Source organism: Planococcus citri, chromosome 1, assembly GCF_950023065.1.
Source record: "Planococcus citri chromosome 1, ihPlaCitr1.1, whole genome shotgun sequence".
NCBI classification, from domain to species: Eukaryota; Metazoa; Arthropoda; class Insecta; order Hemiptera; family Pseudococcidae; genus Planococcus; species Planococcus citri.
In genome coordinates, this window is record NC_088677.1 from 44,258,732 (window position 1) to 44,275,711 (window position 16,980).

The following is a 16,980-nucleotide window of genomic DNA, read 5'->3' on the forward strand; positions in this document are numbered from 1 at the left end:
CTAATCTGTCTAATCAAAAGCAGCAAACGTTTAAGCATGTTTGCCAATTGTCTTTTTAGTTTGCTATTGCTTTCATTTCTTTTGAAATTTTATGCGATGAGAATTGAGAAGTTTAGAACAGATGATCTGTCCTGTCCCTGTGTATCTCCGTATCACCGTATGATCAATTCAATAGCCCTATAGGGCCCATTCGGTCAGTTCTAAGCTTATTATAGGGTGTAAGTACATACAACAGTACAAGTATAGACTTCATTTGGCAAAAATCGGCAAAAACTTGGTACTTTTCCGCAGCTTTTCAACTTTTTTGGTGGATCCGAATTCCCAAATCCCAATTATGGCATGTCGGGTTGTGTGACCGTGTGAGGGTAAAACTTTCTAACACACCCCGCCGTCGCTCGTCGGGGTTTTGATTTCTGAATGAGTGAAAATTGAAAAATCAATCTATACCTAGACCCACCCTTCTCAACACGAACCAACGATTAGGCCCAATCGATATAGAGGTACACTCTTATGATCTTATGTAATGATTGATAATCGAGGTAGGTATATATAAATTTTAATTTTAATCAAATCATGTTTTTTTAATTAAAGAGATGAGATACTCATAAACCTTGCATTAAAGTAGTTTCAGATTAGTGCTGGTTTTTTGTATGATGAAATCCACAATATAGACATTTTACTCAACATGAACAAAATTTTAAAAATTTATTGTACATCAATTTATTATTTTTTATTAGTTGTTCGGGCATCAATAATTGACACAAAATCACTACTTCAGTGTGATGCGTTCATCGAAACAGCGAGTAAATGGTCTACAATTTCTGAAGATTCGTTTGAGAAGTACGTAAGACCTATACCTACCTAACTCCCTTGAAAGTTTTTTATTAAAAATATAGGTTGACAACCTGAAATAGATGCATATGATTCGTGAAAAGAAATATTATGCCCTCAGTCCAACAACCAATCATGTGCTATCATCATTATCATTCACTGTGACCAACCGAAATATTTAGCAGAAAACTTTTTTAGGAATACGGCACACGATATTTCTGCGCAGTGCGCACCCTGTAGTGATGTACCTATAGCTACCTACCACCTATCTTACATAATGTGTATCTACGTAGATTACGGAGAGAATCGAATTAAATTAACTATCGCTCAATTAGGCTTCGGCATCTTATTTTGTTGTACCTACAAGTTCCGTCTTGAACTCGGAAACATTTTATAGAAATTATACGACAAATTTAAACACAAATATTCAAAAAATAGTTGCTCTTAAATTTAAATATAGGCTATCCAAACCCAGTACCTGCTCAATTCATTAGGTCATAGCTGGTAGTATTTTTTAATTGAAGAGAACTGAATTACAATGTAAATTGAGAAACCGGCAACAAAGCGACCAACTGCGACACCGACACCAGTTCTTGAGAAAAAAATAATTATAAATTCAGGGGCGAAGGAAGCCAACCAATTTTACAATGGGGAGGGGCGGAGGGGCTAAGATCTTCAAAATGCCAACTACAAAATCGCAAATTTTCCAACAACTAGGCTAGTTATACTTTTTTATAAGATGAACCCTGCATCTTTTCATGCTCTCCCAACATGATACCTAGGTAGGTACTTTAATTGCGTGAAAGAGTTGTGGATAATATTTGTGCGCGCTTCGCAAGTTCGCACTTCGCAAGTTCGTACTTCGCAATCTGTGACCTGTGTTGAATTCAACTTATCTTTTATTAGAAGTTGGAAAAATTGAAAAATTAAAATATAGGTGGAAAATGATTAAAAATAAAATAACATGATTTTAATTTTGAAGGCTTTTTCAAAATTCAAAAATAGGTATTAAAAGAAGTCTTAAAATTTTTGCGGAAGTTAGTTCCGCGGCCAAAAAATTTGTTTTAAAAACACACACAAACAGTTTTTTGTTTTTTTTTTCAACACTGTTGTATAATTAATTATTCATATTTTTAAACTTCACAGTTCGCAATTCGCATACAGTACATTTTAAGAATCCAAATTCCAGACATAAGAATATTTGTAAAATCGCCATTTCATATTGGACAAAATCAGATGAAATGTCTATATACCTACCAATCGATAGTAAATTTTAATATCTTTAAATTATGTCTTTATATAAAATTTTATCCCAACCCCTTGACCGTTTGTTTTACCAAAAAAATCGAAAAGCCATAAAAATATGTAAAATAAAAGCCGCGTAAAACGGGGGTTTGGCGCATGTTTGGCGTACCAGCCTCCTCCCTTCCTCCACCGGTCAGCTATAATCGGCAAAGCGCTTATCAATTTTGTTATCAGAATCTACGCAGAAGGCAGAAGATCCCATCTCCGTGTGGTGTCGATGTCAAACATTTTTTGAAATGATTTTAGTTTGGAAATAGTTTAAAAATAAAATGTTTAAATACTTGAAAATTTATAGAGCACACATTATAATTAAACGATGCGCAAGTTCCCGTAAAAGAGGGAACACGAAGAAGTATGATGGCACTGTCATTTTACCGACTACAAACTTCCCCTTGTTCGTGAAACGTGAAGAAAGAATCTCTACGGACGAACACATAGAAAAAGTTAATTTTGAAACAATTGCATGTAAGTATTGTGCTACTTTTAAATTTTATAAAATATTCATTTCTTTCTAGGAAGCAAATTTCAAAGATTTATACAACTGGCAGAGAGAAAATATTAAAGGACCTGAGTATGTTTTACACGATGGACCACCATATGCTAACGGGCCTGCTCATCTTGGACATGCCATTAATAAAGTGATTACCTAATATCGTCTTGAATAACCCTCACTTTCAGTTTTTCTCTACTAATGCAATATTCTCTATTTCAGATATTGAAAGATATTTTTAACCGACAAAACTTGCTAAAAGGGCACAAAGTACATTACAAACCTGGTTGGGACTGTCATGGTTTGCCCATAGAATTGAAGGCTCTCTCAGACGTAGAAGCCAATTCAATCAATATATCAGCTTTAGATGTTCGAAACAAAGGTTGATTTGCAGTATACTTACCTATCCATACTTTGTAGTTAGTTACGCGAAAATCCAAACTAAGTACTCACAGAGAAAATTTTGTACAGCTAAGAATTTTGCCATTTCTGCTATTGAGCGACAGAAAAGTGTTTTCAAGACATGGGGTATTTTAGCAGACTGGGATAAAGGATGCTATTACACTTTCGACAAAGAATACGTTCAAAATCAAATTAAATTATTCTATGCCCTGTACGAGAAAGTAAGTTTTCCCAATAGACAGATCGCTGTTATTGATGACGAAATTGTATAGAAGAAATATTCCCTTTTTGCTTCAGAAATTGATATATAGAGATTTAAAACCCGTTCACTGGTCACCCTCCTCTAGGCAAGTATCTATTTAAATTATATATTTTTATTATAATATTATTTTAATAATGATTTTTATACGATTCAAATTTTCACCAACAATAGGACAGCTCTTGCAGAAGCAGAATTGGAGTATGTCGAAAATCATATCAGTCGAGCAATTACTGTCAGGTTCAGAATCGATTCAAATTCGATATCAGAGTTTTTTGAATTTCCTGATAATTCTAATTTATACGCTTTAATTTGGACCACAACTCCATGGACTATACCAGCGAACAAAGCTATTTCATACTCAGAAAATTTAAGTTATTCCATCGTTAAAATTGATAATTCCTCAGACGTCTACTTGATTGCTTCAGATTTAATATCATCGTTCAACAATTTAACAGAAAAATCAGCAGAAGTGTTGAAAACTATACCAGGTACGGCAGAATTGTTCATAAATTTAGCGTATGTTTCGCTGTACATATTGATTTCCATCTTGATTTTGAACAGGAAAAAATTTATCAAATTTGAAATATGAACACCCGTTCGAAAAGGACATTGTTTACCCCTTTATCGCTGGTTCTCACGTTAGTTCTTCCAAAGGAACTGGGTTGGTTCACTGCGCTCCAGCTCACGGACCTGAAGATTTTGTTTTAGGAATAAAATACAAGTTATCTACGGTAAGTTAATAAAACATATCATTCAATTTCAACCAATAATCGCATTTCTCTTACATTTTGGTGCAGGATTGCATCGTGGATGAACTCGGTCGGTATACGAAAGAAGCAGGAAAAAATTTAGAAGGGTTAGACGTTCTAAATTCAGGAAATGCGTATGTTTTAAAAGCCTTGGAAGATGATATATTAAGTATTCAATCTTTCAAACATTCTTATCCGTATGACTGGAGAACCAAAAAACCTACAATTCTGCGAGCTAGTGAACAGTGGTTTATTAATACCGCATCTTTGAAGAATGAAGCATTTGTGAGTAGCTACGCTTAGGTACCTTATAAAAATTAATGCGAAAGTATCAATGCTTTTGTAAGTTACTCTTGTTCAATTTCATTTCTTTAGGAATGTTTGAAAAATGTATCCATTTCAACTGAAATCAATTCGCGTAGATTATCATCTTTACTGGAGGAAAGGCCGTTTTGGTGTATATCAAGGCAACGAGTGTGGGGAGTTCCTATTCCTGTGTTGTATAATAAAGAAAGCAATATTCCTATGATTGACCAGTAAGTATATCCTCCCGTATTTTATCACGTTTTTCTTATTCTTTTTTTTCATGCTAATATTTTTTATTTAGGAATTTAATTGATCACTACTGCTATCTAATTGGTGAATACGGTACGGATTTTTGGTGGAAATTACCAGTTAAGGAATTACTTCCGGGGAAGCTATCTAGCGATAGTGAGAATATTCGCAAAAGCGAGGTTTGTATTGACCATGACTGGATGCGATGGAGAAATGTTAAATGATACGGTGCAAAATTTTTAACATCGAATAAAAAGAATCACCATAACCAAATTTGTTCAATTTTTAAAATCATAATTCGTACACCACAATTTTTCCCCCATTCAGTGAATTAATTGTAGGTATTGAGATGGTTTCATTCAACCACATGCGACTTGACGAAATTTAAATCTTGATTCTAGTTCAAATTCTCCCGATACAACTCGCTTCCAATGGTAGCACATTAATGATTATGTGTTCCAGGATATTTTGGACATCTGGTTTGATAGTGGAATTTCGTGGTTTAATGCTTTAGAAGGAGATAAAATTGCAGATCTATACTTGGAAGGGAATGATCAATGCACTGGCTGGTTTCAGTCATCCCTACTAATGTCAGTTGCACTGCGAAAATCGGCTCCGTTCAAGTAATCTCCGCGTTTTAAAATCAATTTACAATTCCGTGAAAATGAACTTGAAAAATTAATCTGTGAATATTATTTGCAGAAATGTATTTGTTCATGGATTTGTAGTAGATGATAAAGGACATAAGATGTCTAAATCTCTTGGCAATGTCATTGATCCTCAAGATATTATCCGAGGAAAAGGTAAAGAACCTGCGCTTGGGATTGATGTTATGAGGTGAATATTCAAAGTTTTCAAAAAATGACAAGTTACTCTCGAAAAAATCCCTGTAGATATATAACAATTTGTTTGTCTGTTTTTTTTTTTTACGAATAGATGGTGGGTTGCTAGTCACGCCGCATTCGATGCTCAAATTCCTGTAACGCAAACTTCAGTTAAAAATAGTCGAGATACGGTACAAAGATTGAGGCATTGTTTACGATTTATTTTAGGAAATTTGAAAGGATTCAAACTCGAATACACGTCCACAAATTTCCGAATTCTAGATAAATACATTTTACACAGAATTTACTCTTTTCATGATGAAGTAATTTCATAATGTTATTTTTACTTAAGTCAGCGTATGTATATTGAATTGCAGTTCATATTTTCCTTACATGTTAAATATTAGATTCAAAAGCAGTACAACTCCATGTATTTGAATAGAGTCTGCGCGACGATTATAAATTTTGTTACTAATGATATCTCTGCTGTATATTTACATGCAACTAAAGATAGGTAAACTTTTAATAACAATTATTAATTCATAATTTTTGCACCATTTTTTTTTTTCAAATTTGATACCTTAATTTTTACAGAATGTATTGTGATGCGGAGTATTCAGAAGAGAGATTATCTTGTCAAACTGTATACTTTCACGTTTTAGAATTCCTTTTACGTGCAATTGCGCCCATAGTTCCTCATTTAGTCGAAGAATGTTACATGCACCATCCTGTGTTTGCCAGTAAGTTCTTCAAAAATATTCTCAAACATGCCTTTTTACGCATAGTAATGTTTTCATTGTTTGTTTAGAAAATTCAACTTACTTTAGAAGTCCTAAAATGAATCCATTGGAAGAATGGAACAACTCTGAAATCATGAATGTTGTGCAAGTATTTTTGAAACTGAAAGAAGAAATATGTCGGGCGAATAAAAAACCAAATGAATTATCGGTTACCGTGAAGCTATCTAATCCTATTATCGAAGCTATTAAGGTACAATTATGAGACCTAACTTTTTTTTTTGGAAATTGGGAACTTTTTCGTGTCATAACATGACTTTGTTTATAATAATGGAAAAAATTATCTAGGCTTACAGATATGAAGAGCTTTTAGAAATTTTACAAGTAGCAGAACTTAAGGTAGAATCTGAATGTTCAGCAGATTTTGAGATTGTTGACTTTAGAAACACTACTCATCGAGCTTGTGAAAGGTGTTGGAAATTCATATGTGGTGACAATGAAGAAATCTGCTCTCGTTGTTCCGACGTCATCAATAAGAAAGCCGAACTTGCCGGATGATTGTTCATGTATAAATTAAGACATTGAATAACGTTTTTTTTTGTGTATTTTATGAATAAAATGTTGCGAAATTTGTATCAGCATCAAGTAGGCAAAAATCGTGAAAATATACTTTGATATGTTGATTCTGCGATGATCCGCCGATGATCTCCCTAATTATCCGTATTTTACCGGATCGCCGGTCATTGATGGGCGCTTTTTCTTTTTCGTGATGATCAGCTGGTCTAATCAAATCCAGATAATTTTTTCAAAAATTCATTATTCAATATATTTGTTGAATTTGGGTTTCTTTTCCCCATTTAAAAGTTGAAACCCAACCCAACACGCTCACATTTATTTACCAGAACCACACACGGAAAACTTGAAATTACATACGAAAAAGGGATGCCAACGCGCATGCGCTAATGCATACACGTAGACAGACGAGAAGAAATGTTTTTATCAGTTTGGTGTAGCGGTAGCGGTGTTGGTTGATATTATTTATATTTTTCATAAATTTACAACTCGACAAAACAGAAATTTCAAATTTGAAAGAATTATTCAATTGAATTCCAAGTTTTAAGAAACCTAATAGTTAAAATTCATCTTCTCAAACATTTGCTTCTTCTTTTTTTTTACCGTGAAGATTTCAACAAATAAGTCGAACATTTCTTTCTGATAGCTGAAGTAAGTTCACATGCTTGTTATAATCATTATCTTTGAAGTGAAGTCAGACTCAAAGTATTAATTTAAAAAAATGTTACCCTTTATTTCAGATAATCCAAGATGTTTTTTCACTACGCAATTCTATTGTCAAGTTTCGGATATCAGTTTTGTCACGGTTATTTTGTAACTGTTGATGCTCATGCTGAAGAATGTTTCTTTGATAAAGTAGATATGGGTACAAAATTAGGTATGATTCAGATTAGGTCAAATTTATTGCTGTTGATTTATTACAATGCCCTAACGCTTTCTTGTATAATTCTAGGATTAACATTTGAAATATCGGAAGGCGGATTTCTTGACATCGACGTGAAAATCGTTGGCCCTGATAATAGAATGATCTATCAAGGAAATCGAGAGACAAGTGGAAAATATACATTTGCTGCTCATATGCCAGGAATGTATACATATTGTTTTAGTAATAAAATGTCAACGATGACTCCCAAAGTCGTTATGTTTAATATGGAAATTGGCGAACCTGCAGCTGCCGAAAAAAAAGAAGGAGGTTGGTCTTACTCATTTTTTATTGTACTTGTAAATTATAATGAAATGAAGAACAGTGAATTAATTTTGTTTTTTATGCGTTTTCCCGTCAGAAACAGTAGAAGCAGATCCTAATAACTTGGACGAAATGATCAAACAGTTAGCTAATAGTTTGAGAACCGTGAAACACGAACAAGAGTATATGAGTGTCAGGGATCGTATTCATAGAAATATTAATGAATCCACTAATTCCAGAGTTGTTGTTTGGGCCGGTTTTGAGGCTCTTGTCTTAGCAGTTATGGTTTTCGGTCAAGTGATGTATCTTAAGAGATTTTTCGAAGTGAGAAGGGTTGTATAAAAAAAGTTGAATTCTTTTTGTATCTTCTGTTTTCCTTTTTTCGATGATTGTAATTTACCTCAGAATTGTCGTGTTTTATGGAAATATTTCTATTGAATGAAAGCATCGAATGAAACTGCTGAAATGTATCATATGTATATATAAAAATGGAAAGATTCGAATGTAATTATTGTAATTGAATATTTTAGATGGTTCCTGTAAATTATTGCTCAATGTAATTATGTATTTCACGCTGGAAAATCTTTCTTAATAGAATATATTTTTTCAGTTATATTGTAAAAGAATTGCGTTGTGCGTAGTATGCGTATGCATATTCGACAGAAACTTGTGTCTACGTACATAATTCCATTTAAAAGGTGATGTTCTTACACTCCTGAATAAATTTGATGTTGTTTTAACCCTTGTTGATCCTTACGAGTTTACGACCATTGTGCATTGTGAAATGTATTGTTGTCAATTGTCATAAATTAGTAGTTTTTTTTATAACTTAATGTTTCATAAAAAGTATTTATTTGATGCAATTTGTTTCGATTTCGAAATTTTGTTTCATTAATTGGATTAAGATTACAAAGCTACGAGTCGTCGAATATCAATTCGCAAATGCACTATTTACCTATCTCTCAATTTTGAGCTACAGAACTGGTACGTAGTAGGACCGAAAAGTTCTGTGCAAACCATAATACATTTATATAACCTACATGACATGTAGTTACGAGGAGTTTTGCAAGAATACTTTTATATTGTTCAAATTCAATCACATAGTCATTTCAATTTTTGAATAAAACTATGGGAGCGAAAATGGAATTTCTTATCTAATTTATGGAAAGAAAAGAAAGTAGAAACCGACAGGTTGAAGAATCACGACTGTAGGTGACGTCAGCACCGTCTCACTCTCATAGCGTCAAAATGAATATGGGGTGTTGTTGCCTGTTGGGCACTGGACAGCTGGGTCAATGCGGTGTTTGAAATTTTAGCTACGTGTTCAAACTCTACTGGGAATGTTGTTATCAGCGAAACGGCTGAACTAGACCAATGCTGTCGGCCTCTTATCACGCACCGGTCATTCGTGCATTTCATATCTAATTCGACGACTTCAAACAATCGTTTTGAGGTGTAATTAGTGTTACGAAGTTATTTCCAGTGATATAGGTATAACATATATTGGATAGAAATCGCTTATCCCTTATTAAAATGTACAAATTCTTTTCAATTTCCGTGATATTATACTCCATTTTTCAATGCATAAGTGCTAAAGGAACTGTGACGCTTGATAGTTTAACTTTCGATAAAGTAAGTTTCTTCTCATTTGTTTTCTAATAGCGATAGCTGAATGACATTGTAACCGTACAATCTTTGATTGTGACCATTGCGTGATTCACATTAAGCGTATTTTTTCTACTGTAATTATGTTGATGGTTATCTTTTATATCGCTAGATTCTCTCGAAATTTCAAGCCACTTTGGTGAAATTCGACGTGGCCTATCCTTACGGGCCGAAACACGACGAATTCGTTAAATTTGCCGAATCAATTCACAACCTAGATAATATGCTAATGGCTGAAGTTGGAATTAAGGATTACGGCGAAAAAGATAATGAAGACCTGGCAAAAAGGTAATGAGTAATTAATAAAAGTGTTAAGAAGACGTAACACATTAATAATCTTTGTAAAATGTTTGGCTTTGTTTTTAATCGCAGATTCAATGTGGTTGATAAAGAGAAATATCCGGTGGTGAAATTATTCATTCAAGGAAAAAAGGATCCAATTACATTTGAAGCTGAAAATGATGAAGATTTCACGGTAGATAAATTACGAAGTTTTGTTAAACTGAACAATGAAGACATTTATATCGGAGCTCCAGGATGCTACGAACATTTTGATAAAATATCACGAGAGTTTGCTTTGGAAAAAAACGCCCAAAAAAGGAAAGATTTGTTACTAAAAGCTGAAGGATTGTGGGACAAAGCTGAGGGATTCCAAGAACAAAAATCGGCCGAAATTTATGTAAAAACTATGAGAAAAGTTATTGAGAAAGGAGATAAGTTTATTTCCGCTGAAAAAGAACGTATTAATAAAATTCTCAAAGGAGACGTCTCTAAAGAGAAAAAACAAGATTTCACTTTGAGGTTAAATATTTTAGATTCATTTGTATTAGTTCACGATGAGCTGTAATTCTTGTTTGATACACGTCATTTTGCACTGAGCCTTTCAGGTTTGTCAATCGTATGTACTTAAAAAATTGTTTCTAATGGGTTTTTGTATAGAGAGAAGAATCATTTTTTAAACAGTTTTCGTGTTTTGTAAATTCATTATGGTCTCATTTTGTATCATACTTGTATCGAACATCAAGTATTTTCTTGTGCTCATAGCCACATTCGTGCAATCTTGAAAAGTGTTTTAATTTAATAGGTACTAACATTATTATTATTATTTAAATTTAAATTAATGGTGAACGTTCGTATTTGTATCGTACATTATGTGATGAAATGCATTTAGAATTTCTAAGCAATTCCAATTTTCAACCTTATAATTTTTAAAATATACCTACTTTTTCTTGTGCAATGTTTCGTCATTATATGTACCTACGTATAGGTACGCGAAATAAATTTTATGTGTTGTTTAGCGATGGTGTTCAATACTTGGATGACCAGTTATTTAAATGACAACCCAATAAAAAAAATTATGTTTAAATGTCTCGTGTCACAGAGAAGAGATACGATTTTTTTTGAAAAATTTGTACACGATAGTGGAAAACAATGAAAAGAAATGAAAATACGTAATTCATAAATGTTTTTATTTTATGATACAAATTTTTAAAATACGGTATTAATTAAGAAGATCGATAAAAAAATAGCAAGTAGTTGAGAATCTGTTATTACATACCTATACTTAATAAATTTCTTTTAAAAAAAAACACACAAAGTATTTGAACAAATCACTTGCTTAACTTTAATTTATCCAGAGATTCGGATACCTCGGTCGATTCTTTTTCAAGTCGTTTTTTGACGGGCGAGTTTTCATCAAAAGACTCAGAGGAACTAGAATTTTTCTCATTTTCTAAGCAGAAAAAATAATTGCATCAGTTAAGATTATCACATTAATTCTTGGCCCTCACTACAAGTTATTTCAACATCATGTAGGTGTAAGTAAATTTGAATAAAATGAAATGAAAACATAGGTTACCTTTATTGAAAGTTGACTCCTCTTGAAGTATTTCTTGAGCTTCTATGAATTTCTCTTTCCATAAATTAGCATCTGTAACCGTTCATGTAAATAAATTACCCATTTAGTGATAGGTATGCCAAAATTAAAATTTTTAAATAAACTTGCTTTCTTCGTTTGAAAATTTGATAGCAAATATTTCAGATTTGGCAATTTCATCTGCAAAATCCGTTGCTGCGGTCCATATCCACCAATTCTTCTTCTTATTTGTACTTGGTTTACATAATTTCATATCTGAAGTTACTGTTGTTTGAAGAAATAAATGAATGTGTATACTTATAGTGTATTGCACACTATTATAGGTACCTTAAAATTCAAGAAAATTTCTATAATTAACTTACTAAAATGATTCGCGCATATTTTCAATGTTTTATCTCTACGCATAACTATACGAGCTGTTTTCTTAATATTATGGAGCAAAATTTTAACATCGCCAGTGCCTCTTTCTTTCCACATTGCAGGAGTTTCTCCACTATCGTATCGATATAATTTGGCTCGACTGAAAATTATACACATAGCATGACTATACAGCATTATAAGACAGCATATGTGACGCGACCAGCGATACCATACCATAAGTCGGAAAACTTTTTTTTGAGATAATCGCGTTTTCATGGAAAAAGTCAGAAAATATCAAAAGAAATTTTTTTGTCGATTCATATACTATGAAGCCTATACTTTGGAATGGGTGTACCCACCGATCTCAAACACGTCGTTTTAGTGGTGAAAACCCGGTTTTACAAAAGTGCTTTTCATAAAAAATGTCAAAAAAAAAAAAAAAAAAATATTATGATGTAAAACCATTAAAAGATGAAGAAAATCAAAAAAAAAAAAAAATTTAAAATGTTACAAAAATAACCCAAACTTTCAAAAACGTTTTTCTCAGAATTTTGATTTTTGAATTTCAAAAAATACGCAACTTTGAAATTTTGAAAATTTGTCAGATTTTAATATTTTGAAAATCTGTTTGCACCATTGAAAAGAGGAAGAAAAACACTACCAGAAACCACAATAAAACGAAAAAAATTTTTGCCGACATATGGTATGGTATCGCTGGTCGCGTCACATATTATGAATAAAAAAATTTGTATCAAGTAGCATAAAAATCGTAGTGAAAGTTGATCAGTAATCGTACGTTCGCATATGACCATGTAAATGATCATTTATTTTTTCGTCTTGTCAAATTTGAATTGTAATATAATTCAGGCTCTCTTAAAACTATCCTACTTCTACATACCTGCTCATCCAAGGTTTCACGTAGAACAAAAAACTGTAGTTGTATTATTTATAGACAACATCAATCAATATTTATATATTCTTCTGGTTACGGAGGGAAAAAAAGATATTCATGTCCGAAGATCGAATGATTAAAAAAGGAGTGAATTTTAAACAGAACTAGAATTATAACAGCAATAGAATCGCACATAACATAACAGAGGAATGAAACGACATTTGAATTCTTGAATCTTTACAGAGAAGTTGAAACACATTTTAGTGATTCGATTCGCATCATTTAATATACCTAGGCCGTAAGTAAAAATTTTGTTTCAGTCTACCATTAGACATTTTTTTTACTTCATTTAATTTTTTAATAAATTTTTGTTATAAATATGTAGGTACATGTATGAATCAATATTCTAGGCAGAAATCTCGTAACCTTTTTTTTTGATATACCAACAAACTCATAACGTTTTTGCAAACTCGAACCTTTTTAGGACGAGGGACGTGACTTTTCTACGAGGGGACATATGAATATTGAATATACGAGGTGTGAAAAGTTTACGGGCAAAGTTTGAGCAGGGACGTAAGATTGCTGGATATACATTTTTATTTTTTTCGTCAATATTCAAATAAGTGCATAGCCTAACCAGTGCATCCAAAAATGCCTGCCGAATGCAGAGCAACGGAGTTACAGACGGCGCGTGAGATTTCTGTTCATACAAAACGTTACGAGATTGCCTGTATGCGACTATTGATATGCATACGTGAAGTTAATTAGAAAATTATTATAATCGTAAATATGTACGTAAAAGTTTTTTTTTTCGAACCAATCACTGTAGGATAAGTAATTTAATATCCACTTTATATGCATTTTCATACAATGCATTCCAACCATGAGGCCATGCAGCATAACTAAGAAGAGAGCCTCCCCAATCCACCGACTGCAGGAAAAATTCAAAGAACTTACATTTTTAGAATACGTTTTTGAAAAAACTAACATAAACTTTACAGCTATTCAAACTCTAGCTGATTTCTCGATTTAAAGAAAAAAAATGAATCCCATATAATATGATTAGAAAAATTTCAGATGAAATCATGTAATATAAATTTTTTAAAATTATTTCAACTTCTTTCTCAGACGAAGCAGAGCATTACAAGCTTTTCAGGAGCCTCCCTATAAAATTGTTCGGTAGAGTTCAAATTGATCGTCATTCGCCAAACACATTCATGTTTCGTTAAGTATAGCGATTAGACGTCGACTCGATTTTTCGGTTTTCATTCTTTTCCCATTCGAACATGGGAGAAAATAAATATTTCGCGAGATGGATGTTCCAAAACAGCTTTTAACGATTACTGCTTTAAAAAATTAATCCATAACCGTAACACAAAATCATGAAAAAATAATAATTACAATTTAAGCAATGTTGACTCATCTTCTTCAAGTGTAACAGGGTCTATAAGCGGGAGGGAAACAACTGGTTCAAAATGCGTATCTGGTTCGTAGGTTTCTACACAGCCTTCATTATCAGATTCGGTCTCTTTATTTTTCGATTCCATGTTATCCTGAAAATATTACATATACGTAAGTAGTAAGTACATTAATATTCGAACTACTAGACAATTTTTTTATTGGATTTGAAAATGGTGGGAAAAATCTAGACAAATCACCCTCTACCTTTTCGACTACTCGAAAAATAAGAAAATCCCTTTAAAAAGGAAGGGCGATTATTTATCATATTAATGATGGATCATTTCAAAATGTTCGCTCCTCTAAATAAATAACATATCATTTTTTTTTTTCAGCAATCGTTTAAAGGGATGGGATGTAAGATTATTCATACTGGATTTGTATTTGCAAATATAATTACTGATGCTTGAACAAATATTTTTAAAAATATATAATTTCAGAGGAAAAATTATTGCATAAAAAATAGAGTCAAGTGAAAATTTCCAGTCGAAAGAACAGCCGAAAAAATTTCGATGAGGTAAAACTCGGACGATTAATCAAGCCTTATTTTTTTAAAAAAAGGGAAAAAAAATAAAAATTGAAATACTGAACAATAAATCAATCGAGGGAAAGAGCTTACACGGAATCCCATTAAATGGGATAAGTGGTCATATTACTATAGAGTATTCTTTCACATCACCTGCTTTTATGAACTGCTTTTGAATGGTTTCTTAAACTGTTCGAATACGTACTACAATTACCGAATTTTTTTCCGATATACTTAACAAACAAGTGTATATTGTGATTTTTTGCGTATTTTGATGCAATCACACAAGTAAGTAGAAATCTTGAGTAGTTTCTCAATATTCCTCTAATTAGAATCATTTTCTAGGAATTAGTTGAGGAGTGACATTACGAGTTGTATAACTGAACATAATATACATTTAAATGAAAGAAAATTATCTAATAAATCCTATCTCATTAAACTATAAAAAATACGAGCAAAAACCTAATTCCATATAAAAACAATTTTTACATCACGTTGATTAGTTACAGTTTCAATTTTGCCAAGCGGAAAATGGAGAGTAATAATATCGAAAAGGAAGAAATCAGTTCTGAAGAATTGGAAGATAGAATAGCTGAGCTTGAAAAATGGATAAATGATCAAAACTTGGTTCCAAAATTGTCAGGTAGGTACTTACCTAACGTATTTAGATTTTAGATTTCCTGTAAAATTTAAATTAGTGTACGCATACGATTTCATTTTTTTTTTTTTTTTTTTAGTTAAAATTATTATTTAGGCAAATCACATATTAATTCGCCAAGTTATGTATGTTTGTGTTTTTTTTTCCAACAGAGAATAAGTTGAAATTATTCCTTCACAGTTGCATGTTTGATGTTGATAATACAAAATCAACGTTGATCTCTTATTACAAGTTGAGGATTCGAGCACCTGAGTATTTTTCTAACAGAGACCCAACTGCAAAAAATTTGCTGGATGCATCTGAAATCGGGTAAGTAGGTACGTTGAAAAATGCAAAATGAGAAATATTTTACAAACTTCCGTTCATATTATTTAGGTATTCCATTCTTCTACCCGGAGTTACGGAGGAAGGTTATAGAGTGATAATGGTCGGATATTTTCATTCAGATACATCCAATTACGTTTTCAACGATCTAATGAAAAGATTCACGATGACTGTTGATATGTGGCTTTCAAAACTGGATATCTGCCCAGGATATTTACTTTTAGTAGAAGGCAAACATTCAGCTTTTGGTCATTTTACCTCGGCATCTTTGGATAGTTTGAAAAAAATCTGCATCTACTTTCAGGTAAAACATTCAAATTCTTGAACATAATAAAACACATGAAAGATACACCAAAAGAATTGATTTTCATTCTTTTCAACAGCTAGCACACAAATGCAGTCAAAATGTTTTAAATATTATGTAATCTATACATCATTTTTCCATCTTTCAGGAAGCTTTGCCAGTTAGACTACAAGGAGTAGTTTTTGTAAACATTTCTCCGGCAGTCAATATGTTATTAACTATGGTGCATCCTTTTCTTTCGAAAAAACTTCATAATTTGGTGGGTTTTATTAGTTCCACATTCGAATTACTAGCAGTTTGTTTCAACTAATTTCGATTTCATTTCAGATACATAAGTATCCCAGAGGAAACACCGATTACTGGAAAATGGTTCCAAGACGAATATTACCGCTGGAATTGCAAGGAGAAGCTGGTAGCATACGTGAAATGCAAGGTGAATTTTTCAGATAGCAATGTAATTATGTATGTACTTAGAAAAACATCAATAATAGGAATTCAAATTATTATTGTTAATGAGTATAATAACTTACAGATGCGACGCAACAAGACCTCGTCGATTATTCAAAGTGGTTCCAGCAAGAAGATGATTTAATCAAAGAAATTGCAGCTGAACAGCCGAAACCTGCAACTGCAAATAAAAAATTGATAGAAACACTTTTTTAATCACACATTACGTGTACAAAATATGCAAATGAATAAAACACATGATCATTTAAGCAAATTATTTACCATATAACGTGAATAATATTCGCACACTTGATTATATGTACAGTAAATACCTAGATAGTCTTGAAAAATTCTACAATATTACATGACAGAATACGAGATGAGTGAAATAACTAATAAAGTTCGACGCTACTTTACCCATTAAAAAATAAGAAAGAAACGCTTACCTTCATATAAATATATACTCGTATTTGCTGGATTTATTCTCTAGATTTCCACCGAATTTCAGAAACTTGAAGTTTTTTTCCCGTCACCGAAAACACTCAAATTTTCGAAA

The 16,980-nt window shown here is 32.3% G+C and overlaps 5 protein-coding genes across 9 annotated transcripts; 4 read left to right on the forward strand and 1 right to left on the reverse strand.

The window, feature by feature from the left end:
* Nucleotides 1–629: 629 nt before the first annotated feature.
* On the forward strand, nt 630–6,796 carry IleRS-m (Isoleucyl-tRNA synthetase, mitochondrial). The gene is made up of 18 exons (XM_065345200.1): nt 630–840; nt 2,432–2,579; nt 2,652–2,774; nt 2,849–3,008; nt 3,098–3,249; nt 3,326–3,375; nt 3,462–3,778; nt 3,852–4,021; nt 4,088–4,324; nt 4,415–4,575; nt 4,647–4,773; nt 5,057–5,217; nt 5,297–5,431; nt 5,531–5,741; nt 5,826–5,932; nt 6,013–6,158; nt 6,227–6,408; nt 6,504–6,796. Exons 1-18 carry the CDS (start codon nt 686–688, stop codon nt 6,711–6,713), a joined length of 2,952 nt encoding a protein of 983 aa, XP_065201272.1. The 5' UTR covers nt 630–685; the 3' UTR covers nt 6,714–6,796.
* A 339-nt stretch (nt 6,797–7,135) lies between these two features.
* Nucleotides 7,136–8,777, forward strand: LOC135832166 (transmembrane emp24 domain-containing protein 2-like). Its single transcript, XM_065345220.1, has 4 exons — nt 7,136–7,379; nt 7,469–7,605; nt 7,681–7,920; nt 8,012–8,777. Exons 2-4 carry the CDS (start codon nt 7,479–7,481, stop codon nt 8,254–8,256), a joined length of 612 nt encoding a protein of 203 aa, XP_065201292.1. The 5' UTR covers nt 7,136–7,379; nt 7,469–7,478; the 3' UTR covers nt 8,257–8,777.
* Nucleotides 8,778–9,172: 395 nt separating this feature from the next.
* Nucleotides 9,173–10,816, forward strand: wbl (endoplasmic reticulum protein 29-like protein wbl). Its single transcript, XM_065345218.1, has 3 exons — nt 9,173–9,546; nt 9,692–9,867; nt 9,952–10,816. Exons 1-3 carry the CDS (start codon nt 9,448–9,450, stop codon nt 10,424–10,426), a joined length of 750 nt encoding a protein of 249 aa, XP_065201290.1. The 5' UTR covers nt 9,173–9,447; the 3' UTR covers nt 10,427–10,816.
* Nucleotides 10,817–11,027: 211 nt separating this feature from the next.
* LOC135832165 (ran-specific GTPase-activating protein-like) lies at nt 11,028–14,254 on the reverse strand. Its single transcript, XM_065345219.1, has 5 exons — nt 14,109–14,254; nt 11,818–11,975; nt 11,585–11,719; nt 11,438–11,509; nt 11,028–11,311 (listed from the first exon to the last, which is right to left on the reverse strand). Exons 1-5 carry the CDS (start codon nt 14,252–14,254, stop codon nt 11,190–11,192), a joined length of 633 nt encoding a protein of 210 aa, XP_065201291.1. The 3' UTR covers nt 11,028–11,189.
* Nucleotides 12,397–16,698, forward strand: LOC135832160 (alpha-tocopherol transfer protein-like). Of its 5 annotated transcripts, none has more exons than XM_065345210.1 (7): nt 12,397–13,005; nt 15,201–15,334; nt 15,502–15,658; nt 15,725–15,977; nt 16,126–16,236; nt 16,305–16,410; nt 16,510–16,698. In XM_065345210.1, the coding sequence occupies exons 2-7, from the start codon at nt 15,223–15,225 to the stop codon at nt 16,638–16,640; spliced, it is 870 nt and encodes a 289-aa protein (XP_065201282.1). In that variant the 5' UTR covers nt 12,397–13,005; nt 15,201–15,222; the 3' UTR covers nt 16,641–16,698. The 5 variants fall into 5 exon arrangements, with proteins under 5 accessions (XP_065201282.1, XP_065201281.1, XP_065201283.1 ...); XM_065345209.1 differs by having other exon boundaries at nt 12,398–13,005; nt 15,195–15,334; XM_065345211.1 differs by lacking the exon at nt 12,397–13,005 and adding an exon at nt 14,260–14,979 and having other exon boundaries at nt 15,195–15,334; nt 16,305–16,439.
* Nucleotides 16,699–16,980: the final 282 nt, after the last annotated feature.